General features: G+C 38.9%; 1 protein-coding gene across 6 annotated transcripts in view; it reads left to right on the top strand.

Moving 5' to 3' along the window:
• Nucleotides 1-14,773, top strand: part of cltca (clathrin, heavy chain a (Hc)) — a 60,204-nt gene that overhangs the window by 5,861 nt on the left and 39,570 nt on the right. For 4 of the 6 annotated variants that reach the window (XM_036561008.1, XM_036561012.1, XM_036561011.1 and 1 more), the window contains exons 2-5: nt 8,616-8,823; nt 9,261-9,263; nt 13,554-13,822; nt 14,063-14,224. In XM_036561008.1, the coding sequence (XP_036416901.1) occupies nt 8,616-8,823; nt 9,261-9,263; nt 13,554-13,822; nt 14,063-14,224 (642 nt within the window). The remainder of the gene's footprint in view (nt 1-8,615; nt 8,824-9,260; nt 9,264-13,553; nt 13,823-14,062; nt 14,225-14,773) is intronic. The other 2 variants (XM_036561009.1, XM_036561014.1) reach the window with 1 other exon arrangement.

Raw genomic sequence — 14,773 nt, 5'->3', positions numbered from 1 at the left:
GAGTTTGGCTAAGATGAAGGACATCTCTGGGGAAAGCGTTGTTGTTTCTGAGTGTGTGTGGCTACATTGAAGTAGCCAGCAGTACTGTGTATGAATCACGTCTCCCTCAGGATGAATGCTGCAACAGAGAGACATACTGTCTTTCGTTTGATTTGCTGGTGTATCTCTCTCTCTCTCTCTCTCTCTCTCTCTCTCTCTCTCTCTCTCTCTCTCTCTCTCAAATGCACTGTGAAACTTGGCAAGGGCAGCCTTTCCCTGCAGCCGATAAGAATGGTATGTTCTGCAGTGATGTCATTAGTATGTGATGTCATGTGACATGGTGAGTGGGACACGAGTGCAAAATGGGTCAGAAAGTAGAGTGAGCGAGTAAGCGCATGTTCACTGGCTTCCTCAGTTGCACTCTGTCCTGCATTTTATTTCTGAACGTTTTTAAATGGTTATGATGTATTCAGTGATATGATTTCTGTGTTCAAGAAATGCCACATGATGTATGTGAACTGCATATTAAATTAGTGTTTTTTAAACTACGCATATTCTTATGTTCTTCATGCTCTGGCCAGTAAATTCATTGAAAGGAATTTGTCCAGTTCTCTTAGCTGTATGTTACATGTGAGGTTTTAGCAGTGTTGATGTGGAACTTCCTGCTCCTTGTGACAAAATGGAATGTGGGTGTGAATTTGGGTGTGTCTGTGCTTTTTTCATTGATAAAAACTGTTTAGAGTTCTGTTGAGTTTTTCTGAGAAACCCTACCCTGTTGTCTGCACTATGCCCTTAGTTCTGAGACTGAGAAACCAAGTGAGAGTGTAAATATGTAAGAAACACTGGTCAGCCTTGAGCCTTGTAAGCTGTATTAGACTGTGGTAATCAGTCTTGGTTCTCTGTTCTTCATACTGGTTAACTGTAAAGGTTAATACTAGGGCTGCACAATTTTAAGTTACTCATCTCTCACCTGGGAGAGCACAGTTCAGTCCCAGCACAGAGAAACAGGCTTGTAACGTTTGTGATGATTAGATCTGTTCTGTCATCCCTGTTCTAACGAGGTGTCCTTTGCAGAAACTCATATCTCAATAATGATAAGCCCCTGTTATAATGACTGGCCACTTTGTTAAGCACGGCACCTTGTTTCTGCACTCTTGTCCATTTTTTATATATATATATATATATATATATAAATTTTAATCGATAACGTCATGTTGACGGAACGCAAAAGGCGGAACTTGGAAGTGCGGAAGTGCAGCGCCCGGACACTCTGTGATGTGCACATGACAAAAACACAACTGGATGCGCAAGAAATCCGACCAGCACCCTCTGAATTAAAAGCTAGGTTAGGTCAGGAGTCACAACCCAAATGTTAAGAAGAGCCATTTTGTCCTTTCAACAAAAATCAAACCACCTTGGGAGCCGCAACATTTTATGTCCAATATGTCTCAGTATGTGCTAATGTCCTAATATAGGCTAAAAAATATGAAAGAAAATAGAGACTTACTTTGCTCTGCTTTAAGCTTTAGCTATAGCCGCTTTCCTCCCATCTCTGCCAGAAAACTTTTCCTCAAAAGTAGAACAGTTTCTTGTCAAACGTCTCTCAACGTTCGACTGTTTTAAGAGGCTGAAGTCAGCTTCTTATTCACCAGCTTCTTGTTCGAATTTTCCCATTCCACCTTAAATTCTGCCAGAGGCACTGGAATGTAAATGCAGCACCATTTAAGGTGGAATAGGAAAATTCGAAAGAGAAGCTGACTTCATCTTCGCAACTTTTTAGTGCTTGACAGTCTCTTGTTGCAGATTTAACGTACCAGGAAACCAACTGCACTGCTTATAAATGCGAATAAGTCCGTTGGTCTCCAAATGTTCGTCTTAAATCTCTCTCTTTGCCTTTATGTTAGCTACTAGCTTAGTTTTTACTTTAACTTTAGTTTTTCGCTATGTTGCACACTTTGTAGCCGAGATACAGCGTCTTGAAGATATTTTACTGACACAGTGATCCCTACTCTCTACAACGAGACCAAAACCGAAGTTACAAAATAAAAAAAAAAGTAAAAGAAAACGGGTAGGATAGCTGTAGCGTGATGCAAGGACATCTATTGTCACTGGATCTTATGTCACCGTAACAGTGCATTTTTATCACAGATGAGTGGTAGACAGTGTCTCATGGCTCCAAACGAGCAGTGAATGAGAGCCTTCTAGTTCACTTGCCACATCACTTCCGTTTGTTTTATTAATAAAAGATCTTGGAAGTAAATTCATTATGGATCATTACAAATACTTTGCTTTAGAGTACAAAGTCCTCACACAGTGAGAAAAAAAGAAACCCCCTATAGAAAAAAAAAGATGCATCAAGATGCGTTGATAAACGTTTTATCATCGCGTCGCAGCCCTCTGAATCGTAATCGAATTGAATCATGAGGTGCCTAGAGATTCCCACCCCTTATTTTTACCCTGGTCCTCAGTGGTCATGATCTCTACAGGACCACCACAGAGCAGGTATTATTTTGGTGGTGGACTATTCTCAGCAGTGACGGGTGGTGGCATGTTATTGTTTGTTTCACTGGTACATGTGCAGCACAACAGACACCACCACGGTCATGTTATTGCAGAGCTGAGAACGATCCACCACCTGCTTTGTGGTGGTGCTTTGGGGTATTGACCAAATGGAAAAGGGGCAAACAAATTATGCAGAGAAACAGACTACATTTATTGTAGAGCAACAGCGTGAAGCTATTTGTTAAGTGTAGCTTATGAAATGGACAATGCGTGTAGAAGCAAAGTAGGTGAACCTAATGAAGTGACTGGTCAGTGTATATTAGGTTATATTTCTTTTTAGAGTGGCAGAATTCTGCCAAACAAGCCATAAGACATGGTTCTGCTAGGTGTCTGATAACACACGTTTGTGGCTGCATTTAGACACATTGTTATGATCTCTAAATGTTTATGCTTGACATTTGGCTTTTTAAATGTACTGAAAAGGCTAAAAGTACTGAAGTACGATAGCTTTTGTAGTTCTGCGATTTATTTTTGTTTTCAGTTCTTGCCGAAGCCAGTGCAGTATAAGCAAAGATTAGCGCTCGGATGCTAACGTGCTAACAGAAACTAATCCTAAAAGCTTTGAGGACAAACCACATTAATTACAGCTCTACACATTCACATGGCTAGTTTACAGTATGATTAGGAGCCAAATGTGTAATACACAATGTTTTTTCATTAGTGAGATAGACATGTCGAGGCTGAAGTTGGCTTCCTATTTGTCAGCCCCTTGTTCGAATTTCCCTGTTCCACTTTAAATGGTTCAGCAGTTACATTCTAATGCCTCAGGCGAAATATGGCTAATATGTTTTACTTCCCTGATCAGCTCTCAGGATTGGCTAAGTTAGAGAAATACCAGCTGATGTATGAATGGTTCACAAGCTCATTGTTATCAGACTTTTGTCTTACAGCTATGAAAGTTTTAAAAAAGAACAAATATAGATTGGCTTCGTAGTAGTGGTCTGACAGAAATCTTAAGGCTGTGTGAATGTCACTGAGCTCTGCCCTCTGCTCCCATGTTGAGTCTCTATTTGACATCATGGATTTTCGCACACAGTGACTGGATGCGGTGTTTAAGATTACATAAGAGCTGCCGTCACCCCTACGCTCAACTGTCAACTCTTATTCTTGTCATATGTCGTCTCTGGCAGCTGGTGAACACTTCAAAGCATTACCACTAAGCTGTGATGTTGAATATTTTTTTAAAGCTTTCTCTCTCCTTCTGTTTGAATTAATCTCCTAGTCGTTGGTAGTCTGTTAGACGTGTGATATGGAAGGCAGGACTTTGGCAGCATTTCAGTATTAAGAGCTACTCCTTCTCAGCCATCTCAGTGTGTGTAGAGAAAGCATTTCAGTAGCAGACCCAAGACCCTTTGTGCAGGATTACCTACCTATAGTTAATTATGTCTCCTACGCCTTGTCATTCAGTTCCTTTACATATATCCATCCTCATTTCAGATGTAAGTATTCATTTATTTATTTTTTTTTATATTTAAATTCTTTCAATTTTCTCCAAGCTGTCTGCTAGCCAGCTGTAAGAGTGAGAATTAAGGCATTATTGAATGGAGCATCTGTGTGCTGCATGCTAGCTTTGTAGTGTAAGACGCGGCATGTTCTTGCCCAAATCGGTGCTGTTGTAGCCTCCGCTTTGCTGCGTCAGACTTCATGAAGTCTGCCCACCGTGTGCTTCGGCTGCCAGCTCACACAGCTCAGACTGCTGAATCTTGTCTTTGGAGCAGTTGGTGTGGTGGTGCAAAGCTGGCATCCCACTGGCTCTTCATTTGGCTTTGGCGTTGCTCTTCATTCTCATTTACTCAAACATGCTACGTTTTAGCAGCAATGTATGTTTATGTGGTTACATAGTCATAAAATACACTACAATGTAGTGAACATCAGCCAGAAATGCATTAGCCTACATAGTGCATGTTCTAGTGCACCGCTGCTGATCAGCTGTCCTGTTTTAAGATACTTTCTGAATACAGCTCATGAACAAGGAGAAACATTAGGTGAATGGAGCAGTGGGTCAGAGACACTGACACGCTCTCAGAGCTCTAGCTTCACAGCTTCTGGCCCATTTTTCCTCTGCTTGAATTAGGGATCCTGTTCCAGTACTCCTTGTTATTATTGGTTTGATAGCAGTAGAAAAAGTGCTGGATTGGATATTGGAGGTTAAGAACATGAATTCAGTATCATTCCTGAACAAATCTTGCCTAAAATAGCACAGATGTAGACCTGCAACTATTGCATATTGTCTTGAATGTTTGGCTTAAAAACCTTGATCATTCAGAAATATGGAATATGGACACTTGGGGAATTAGCAAGTTAGCGCACACTCATTGATTCTCAAAGATAAATTTAACTTTCTAACTTTGCTAGTTAGCAGTCTGGAGACAGAGGTGGGTTTCATCAGGAGTCACATTGACAGCAAGAAGCGAAATCCTTTGCACTTTTTGATGCCCATCTTTTAGTGTAAATAGCTTATTGTACAGTTAAGAAATAAATGTTGGATCAGTGTCAGTATCCGCCGATACTCTGTATCTGTATCTAGTGGTGTTGTGCCATCTTTAGTTCTATAATATAAATGGAAAATTCCAAGTCAACAGGAGTCTCGTAGTTTGCTTAAAGAAGGCTAGTATGAAATTAATTTCGCAGTAATTTTGTACCTCTGCACATGAATCATTGTACTGTAGTTTCTTAATTGCTGTTCTTTTGGGAATTTCCCACCAGAGATAAAGCTGCTTAAAGTCTCTGCAGAAAGAAAGGCCATTTGTGCAGATCACATCTGATCTTTTACTTCATATGTGACACAGATGTGTCATCTGTGTGGCAGTGTGAACAGCAAAAAACACATTGAATTTGACATTTTTAATTTTGATTTGAGACACTTTCATATGTGGTACTGAAGTCTGGTCTGTATCCGATATGCGGCGAGGTGACGTAGTCTGAACAGCCAGCTCAGAGTTCATTGCCTAGTTAGCAGGCCAAATATGCTACAGACCACTCTGACTTTTCATCAGTCCAACTCCTCATTCGTCATAATTTTGTGCTACTGAGACCTCAAACATTTAGGCTGATGTTTCTGTACTAAAACATTAGAAGGCACTTATTGCAACCGCTCTGTGTTTGAAGAGATTTTGAAAGAAATGACCGAACACGGCCGGAGAGCAAGGCTGCTGCGTCAAAGAACAGTTACAAGTCTGAAAGCAAAGTTTAAAGAATCTGAGGACGCAAAGCGAAGAAGTGACCATGCACTTTTAATGGCAAGCTCTAACACATTCTGGGTGATGAGCCCAGCTGTCAATCATCGGAACTTCATGATTGCTCCTGTGGTGCTGGCGCGACTGCCATTTGTTCATAGTCATAAGTGTTTACTCTGGCTGAGCGCGCCACATGAAGCAACGTGAATCATTGTTCTTTTGCGCATCCGGGTCGGTTTAGGTGCGTGATCTGTTCAGACTAATGTTGCATAGAGGTCACATTTAAAAGATATTGTGAACAGCCAAACAAAAAAATCGGATTTGATGGAAAAAAAATTAGATTTGGGCCACTTTTATGTAGCCAAAATGACAGAGGTTGATGCTCTACCAGGAGGGAAACTGTGACTTTAGTGACTAATGTCAGGAAATATCGTCCTATTTTTTAAAAAATATTCCAAAAAAAGTTTTTCCAAATATTAACATGGTACACAGAATTGCCGGGGGGGGGGAGGTATTTGAAACATTCAAAAAATGTCAAACCATCTGTTAACTAGGAGGGGGAGCTCGTTAGCATTAGCTTAGCTAGCATGATAACCACTGTAACATGTTAGATTCTGGCTAACTAAAGTACCAACAAAAGTTTAGATGATAGTGATTGAAATCTGTGAGTGACTGAAGTCAAGCAACTGCTGCAAAAGGAAGCAGCGATATTAAACCTGTTTAATGGTGCTTGGCTTATTGGCTAACTTAATGTTCGCTTACAGAGCAGACTTCAAAAAAACCGTGCCACACACCACAGTATAGGTTTTGTTCTGATTAACTGGTGCCATGTTGAAATTAGTGTACATGATCAAAAGAAATGTCTAAGGGCGTTTTCACACCTGAAAGTCTGGACCACGGTCTAAACCAAGGTTCATGTTTTTGTTACATTGTATACATTTGATCTGGTTAGTTTTGACAACCAAACTGAAAAGTCCGAAGGGCTGGGCGATAAAACGATAAAGATAATTATCATGATGTAACTTTCCTCGATAGAACTATAAGAAATGTTCGATATATGTTCAATATAATAGAGCATTCTCACACTTGTATGTCCTGGCGTCAGCCCTGGTGGCGTTTTCTACTGCAAGAAAAGCGACACTACTCTGCTGTCGCCACAAGAGGGCACACTTCCAAGTTTTTCGACATGTATTAGAGAGGGAGGGAGCAACGAGTAAAATGAGTTGCCAAATATACTTTAGCAATGTCCAAAACGTGGAGTTATACATTCCCTGTTTGAGTGGAGCGATCGGCGATCTGTCCTCCTGTGACCAAGTGTAAGTGACAGATAGATAAGTAAAAGAAATAGAGATAAGTGGTGTAACTGGACTGTCCTACAGTGAACTCACCTCTTTCCTAACATCCTAACAAGCTTTAGCAGAGTTAAATCACGTCTGCTGCACACAACTACAGCGCTCGGACAGTCATATTTAAGTATTAGTGCATTCCCAAGCAACAAAGGTGAAAGAAAGTAGTGGGTTCATGTAAGTTACAGCACTGATTTAAAAGAAAGTAAACTGAGGATGCTGTTTTGGAGAGTGAGAGAGCACTAGTTTCCCATGCTAGCTGTTTTTAGCAACTGGCTAACTTGAAGCAGTTCTCAGTCACTCGCACAACACGGCGAATTGATGTTACTGTTGATCAAACACGACACAAAAGCACTGATTTCAGTTTAAATGGACCTAAAAGGAGGTCTCTGTGTAGTGTTAGATATATTGTGGTTCACCCCTCAAGCTACTATAGAGGAATCCAGACGTCTGCTAGCTGGTGTTTGAATACTGTGATATGCTCTGAAATGGATGTGGTAGGAACAATGGCAGTAAGGCGGTGTGATCCATCACTGACGTACCGAGCCAGGTAATGTTTGCTGTTTAGCACTGTTTACCACTTGTTTAGCACTTGTAATGGGATAGCCTAGCACTGTCTAATGACAGATTTGTGAAATGTTCCACTGTTTGGCAAGTGCTTGTCATGTCCTGAACATAAAGGATAGTTTAACACAGGAATTAACCACTCAGGAGCAAAAATCAGTCCTCAAACTTGAAAGAAATAATGATTTGACATTTATTGCAATATGTATTGATATCGACTCATATGAATTTTGTTTATCGTGATAACATTTTTGGCCATATCACCCAGCTCTAGTTCGGGCCAAACAAAGTAGGTGAGAAAGCACCCTAAAAGAGCAAAGGTCAAGTGATGGGCGTTGGGGTGACAGAAACTCGAAACTGAACCTGTTCTGTGAAATTAACATGAACTTGCCTAGTTAGCAGATATGCTACAGACCACAGCACAGGCTTGGTTCTAGCTGAGTGATGCTAAAATGACACTTGTTTAAAGGACATTTAGAGTGCAAAGTCGATTGACTGGTGTTATAGTGAAAGCTGAAATCGCACATGTTCTGTGGTGAGTATAGCTCGTATAAGCCATAGTGCTTAGTTTTTCCTGACTCTATTTTTATTAGCGCCACCTATCAGAGAGCTCCCACACCACCAATGAGTGACCCTCTCTGAAATATAAATGAGTGGAATGTGTTTATTTTGGCGTTCAGTCATGGAATAGAAGTCTGACTTGTCAGTATTTTGAAATACTGGCATTATTTTTTGAGCTGTTTGTTCACTTTGCGTGAGTGGCAGAGTGGAAAAGATGCAGTCACTGCCTTCATGTGTCTCGTAGGAGGCATTTTGTTTGCCCTCAACCTTCCAGCCTGGTAGCATATTGAGATAAGAGGAGATGTAGCTAGCTGGTGGAATTGCTAAACAGCTGTACTGGGGAGAGAAATGAGGGTAAAAAAAAAAACTAAAATGCCTGTTTGCAAATGTATTAGCTTCTTCTTTCTCTCTCTTTCTTTCTAAACAGCTCCAGAACTTGGGCATCAACCCGGCCAATATTGGGTTCAGCACCCTCACGATGGAGTCCGATAAATTCATCTGTGTCCGGGAAAAGGTTGGAGAGCAGGCACAGGTGGTGATTATTGACATGGCTGACCCAAATAGCCCTATTCGTCGGCCCATCTCTGCAGACAGCGCCATCATGAATCCGGCCAGCAAAGTCATTGCCCTCAAAGGTACAAGTTATTATACATTTTGTGCGTGTTTTAAATGTTACTGGATAATTTAATAGAAGTAGAAATGTGGAGATAGAAAAAGAGAATATTTTATGCCTGATGATTGCTTTATCTATATTCTTTAAAATAAATAAATAAATACTTGTATTTGGTATGACATTGTTTCAGTTTTTTTATTTGAGTCTCATCCATGCTTGTGTATGTAGTAGTTATTTTTATTTATTTATTTATTTTTTATTTTTATCCCCATGCCATTTGTGGACTGATATTTAACAGTATTTGGCTACACTTAGTCTAGCTACACTTGGCTAAAAATGAATAGCTGATAGTTTTTTTTGTTCTGCAGCCATAATTGCTTTGTCTGTTTGTTTTTTGTCTTGTTTTTGTTCTTTTATTTTCTTTTATTTTTTTATTACTGCTTTCTTATGTGTATGCAGACGGTGAGTCAATATTTAAGTACTATGTCTTGTGGAAGTTACTATCCTGTTTTTGAAATGGGAAATTTAGTTGATTTTGCTACTATTCAGGCATACATTTCGATTTTCAAAGCATTTTAGAAGATTATATAGAATATTTGTATGTCAGATCTGTTGTGCAGACAAGTATGTTCATGTAGAATTAAGTCTCAGTTCTTATGTTATTTGCTGTTACAGAGTCTTTAAAAGTACATTTCAATTTAATAGTTTTGAATAAATCTTTTTTTGGCTGAAATTGCATAAAATTCTAAAATATTACACATAATACACACAAGAATTGGACAAGAAAATCAATGAGTGCGTTTCCATGCACTTAATAATCTGCTAACTGCAGATAATCGGATTTAGTCAGTAATTAGTTTAACATGTTTACAAGCACTTGGGTGATCACACAGTGAGAAAACTCAGGATCTGTCAGTCAGGCAGTTTCTAAAACGAGCCACTTTACCACTAAATATATGTCGTCTTTCATCAAGCATGTAGTTGGTTTCAGCATCACTCCAAAAGTGTTTTGTGCCAGGTTAAACGCTTTTTGCTATTACCAGAACAGTGGCCTGTTTTCACATGCGCATACTGAGAAAAACAAAAGAAATCAGAGTAAGGTATACATTCAGAAAAACAGAAAAACCCAATTACTGAGCTAAAATCCAACTCTCTTCGTTGAATTGCTTTAATTGGATTTCTAGGTCTTAATCCGATCTAAAAAATTGAAGTGTGCTGTTTACATGACCGCTGGAATGATCAGATCATTGCCAAAATCTGATAATAATCGGATTATTAAGGGCATGTAAATGCACTCGGTGTTGTCACCCGTGCTTGTTGTGACCTTCATTTTGTTCTCCAATTCTTGTTTTTGTTTAGTATACTGTAAAGAGAGATGTGCTTGACTATGCAACACCATTTGGCCTACTTGAACTAAACAGGATTTGACTTCCACACCTTTTACGGCGTGAATGCGCACATTACATTGATTTCCTAAATCATGCAATTTATACAGTATCAGTTTGGCTGGTTTAATGCATTGTCTGTTTGTTTTTTCTCTTTTCTTTAATTGAAATTTTCATTTTACAAATTTGTATCGCTTGCCATTTTAAAACCTGTCCCTCACCTTCAGAGTTTTTTCTGTCTGAACTAGCATTAAAAATATGTGTCTGTAAATGTAGTAATATGTAGGTTAAGGAAGTTGTATGGTTTTATGGTTCCTGTAGTTGTCTCGTAGTCCTCAAGACATTACATAGGGCTGTTTGTTTCAAGTGTAGAGCTTAGTAAATGTTTCTTTGGTTTTTGTTCTAATTAGTGTTCACCTAGAAACAGGTTTATTTTGTTTTAATTCCAGGCCTTTCCTTTGGTCTCTACATCAGATTGCAAGATTTAAATACTGAAGTTATTTAAAATAAAGCACACTAGGGATGCATCGATACCTATACTGGTATTGGGTATCAGCCTGATACTGTTCTCATTTACTCAATTGCACCGATACCAACATCCAGTACCACATGATACCAACATCCAGCACCACCTGATATTGTGTGACTTAAGCCTAGTGAACACTGCCGCGGTAATCACACGAGTCAAGCTGGCAGTGAACGAGGGTCTGCTCACACAACTGTTGCTGACGATGTTGCAATTTGGCACGTCACTTTAAACGTTCCTTGGTATATTTTTTATATTAAAATTCAAATCACTGTGCGGTTTTAGCTTGTTTTTAAAAACACGCAAACACAATCGCAGCCCCATCCCCAGTGCAGGTGGGCACATGTAGGCAGCAAAATGGAGGCAAAAAGGTCGACATTTGCTAGCAAAGTGCATATAAACTGACTTTATTCTATTAGACTGAAGAGTTGTAAGTTTTGTGCTGTCAGTGTGCTACAAAGACTGTAATGAGGACCATAGAATCTAAACTATGACACGTACTTTTATTTACAGCTGTACAGAGGAGCTTTTCTAATGTGTAACAAAACCCGCTCTTCTCCACTGCTTGATTAGCTAGCTAATGCACATTATTTAAAATGAGCTAGATTTTAATAATTAAATTTTTAAAGTAAATTTACACTCACAAACTAAGTGGAAAAACATGTACTGGTCTGAAAAAATAGTATCAATGCATCTCTAAAGCACACACTACTTTTATTGTCCTTGTGCAGAGGCAGCATGAATATTTGAACATCTGTGGTCAATTGAATTATTGTCCTTCGAAGGCGTTTTTTCCTTTCTCTGGTGTGTAGCAAAACCAGTGGATGATGATTATAATCTGGAATTTCATGTTTGAACAAAGGGTGGTTAGCTTTATTCTGTTCAATCAGATGAGCAGGCTGTTCTGTTTGATGGCGGGAGAAAAGGCCATGAGTAAGCTCTCTTAGAATAACCGCAACCGCCATGGCGGCAGTATGAAATAAGATTAGTTTTGATTTCATTGGTTATTTGTGGTTTGGGATGTTTTATTAGCCTGTTTCATGAGCCCCAGATTTAATCAGTGTGTGCTAGTGCGGATCAGACTACCCTTTATACTTCATTCATGCCGACTTGAAATTGTTTACTTATTTATACACACCTTTAAAGCATTTACATGTTAAGGCCAGTTATGCCATGTGAGAGAGTTTGTAGTGCTAAAGTCATTAAACAGCATTTAGACAATATTGATTGTGTAGTGACCCTACCCAGCCTTGCAATACTTATGCTCTCTTTTCCTTTTCTCTGTGCTTGTTGAAGGCATGTCATGTGATCATCAGGTGATTACTGGAATCATATACTTACATGCCTAAAACATGTTAATCTGCTTCAGTCGATGTGCCCAATCATGACTAAAATTCTTACAGTGAATGCTTCAGTTTACCACACTACACGATGATGATTTTGTTCAGGCCGCCTTCTGTTCTCAAGTGCAACTTTTTGACACTTATCCAAAGACGTGCACTCTTGTGGCTCTTTAACCAGTTTTGTATGTTTGAAAATAGGCCTGTCGTGTTTGTGAAATTGTAGTACTGGTACTATTAAAGTGTAAGTCTGAAGTGGCCAAATTGGAAATCTTATTTCCTAGCTGTGCATACTTATTGTGCATACCCAGCTGACACCAGAAACAGCCAGAACTCAAATGTTATTCACTGCTGGGCTTCCATAACAAAGATTTTCTGCTTTCTTTTATTTACATGTATTTTATTGTGCATGAAAATACATAACGTTATGTAATGTATTTTGTAAATCATAACCTTTTATATATAGTCTCCAATATCTAAATATTTGAAAAATAGCCTAAAAATATTTTTATTTAGTTATATTATAGTCTTTGTATTGCATGGTAGTCTTTGGATTGTAATTTTGGAGATCATGGTTATTCTCTGTCCCTTTTTCCCTAAAACTTATTCAGAAGTCCCCACCTAAATCAACTGAGTATAAATCACACTAAATATATCTGTATATCCGTATATCTCAATAATACCTGGTTAATCCATCATGGAAAGATCAATTAGATCCTTAGCTGACGAATAGCGAATAGATTTTATATAAACATGTAAAGAAAGTGTTTTTATTCTGTTTGAAGGTTTTGTTGATATTCAGTAATGATTCAAGTTCAGTTTCCAGTTACCGCAGAATGAGTCATTGCTGACCAGTCTTGAGATCAGTTTTGATTCCATATTAGCCCAAGACCGGTCCAAAGGATGTCTAGACTGAGACCACTGATTTACTTGCGCAAATACTTGTGATTAGGCGATTGTGATAATTAAGACAGGCCTATTTGAAAATGGTCAATTCATATGGTTAAAAGTCATTCATTACTTCTGTATAAATGCCTGTGTGCCTGTTTATGTAGTCTATTGGAACTGATGCAGGTGAGTGGATTAAATCGACTTTTTCCCTTCGTTTAACACACTTTAAATACAACCCGGCCCTGTGAGTCAATCTGTGGTTATATATTACGATGAAATCAGTAATCTGTGTTGATCTAACTTGTGTAGATTTCATCCAGTCTTCTGTGACATCCTTGTTCTATTCCTGTAAAACATGTATTGAGTTTTATCTGTTGTCCTCTATACACTGCTGTGTTTCTTTTCGTTCTTTGCTTTGTCTCTATCTTAACTGCTGAAAGTTCTTCTCAGTCATGGTGCGCTTGCCTGATACCATGGCTATCAATTTTTCTACCTTAATTTGTTGATAATCAGTGGTGTTGTAATTTCAAAGTAATATTTGTGCTATTATCTGCTGTTAAGTCTGTCAGAGCCCCTTCAACTCTTGTGTGTCCTATTTACCCCATTATAGCTGCCAAAACCCTTCAGATTTTTAACATCGAGATGAAGAGTAAGATGAAGGCCCACACTATGACCGATGATGTCACCTTCTGGAAGTGGATCTCCCTCAACACGGTTGCTCTAGTGACTGATAATGCCGTCTACCATTGGAGCATGGAGGGAGACTCGCAGCCAGTCAAAGTCTTTGATCGCCACTCCAGTCTGGCAGGCTGCCAAATTATCAACTACCGCACTGATGCCAAGCAGAAATGGCTCCTCCTTATTGGCATCTCAGCTCAGGTGTTCTAATCAACCATGCTGCAGTTTTCTTCATTCTTTTTGAATTCTTTAGTTACTAAATCCACGTGTTATTGCATACAAAATTTACTGTTGTGTGTCAAATGCTTTAACTCTTGTGGTCTACAAGTATATGTCTAAGAGACATACCAGTGTGGCTATGAAAAGCTGAACTATTATCTTTGCCACATTCTACATTGTTTAAATACATTTGAGCTTATTTGTCTTTGCTTTGTGTTGCAGCAAAACAGAGTTGTAGGGGCGATGCAGCTGTACTCTGTCGACAGGAAGGTGTCGCAGCCCATTGAGGGCCACGCTGCCAGCTTTGCTCAGTTCAAAATGGAAGGAAACTCTGAAGAGTCAACTCTGTTTTGCTTTGCTGTCCGTGGCCAGGCTGGTGGAAAGGCATGTCTGCACATACCTAGTGTCAGATTATGACTTAGTTTAATCATGAACTTACTTTATTATTGAGATTTGTTTAAAAAATTACATAGCATAAACAGTTTATAAATATTTGTACCCTGTATTATTTTGAACAGCATGTACTCCAAGGATTTAAATTAATTAGCTACTATTGTCGTCATATCTTCATCAGTATAATATAGGGGTGTCACGACATGCATGTGAATTACACACTTTGAATTGAACACAGGTAGATTTTATGCTGTAAAATGCTATTGGGAATGGTTCTTATCGTTCTGTTTAACACAGCCTATTATATTCATGGATTAAAAAATAAACTCCAACATGCAGCTCTCGGAACTGTAAAAAAATGGTGTGGTTAGCCTACTTTGGATTGGTTGGTTAGCCAAGCTTTTTGAAATGTTGAGGTTCACCTATCACGTACAGTAATGATGGGCAGTTCATTTAATAAAGAGAAAAGTTGATATCACTAGTATAATTTTGATTCTGCATTTGAGTCTTAAACATGGAGCCAGAATTTGTTCAGAAGTA

Source organism: Colossoma macropomum, unplaced genomic scaffold, assembly GCF_904425465.1.
Source record: "Colossoma macropomum unplaced genomic scaffold, Colossoma_macropomum, whole genome shotgun sequence".
In the NCBI taxonomy this organism is placed as follows: domain Eukaryota; kingdom Metazoa; phylum Chordata; class Actinopteri; order Characiformes; family Serrasalmidae; genus Colossoma; species Colossoma macropomum.
Note: the sequence above shows the minus strand (reverse complement) of the source record. Positions and strands in the feature narration are given on the sequence as shown.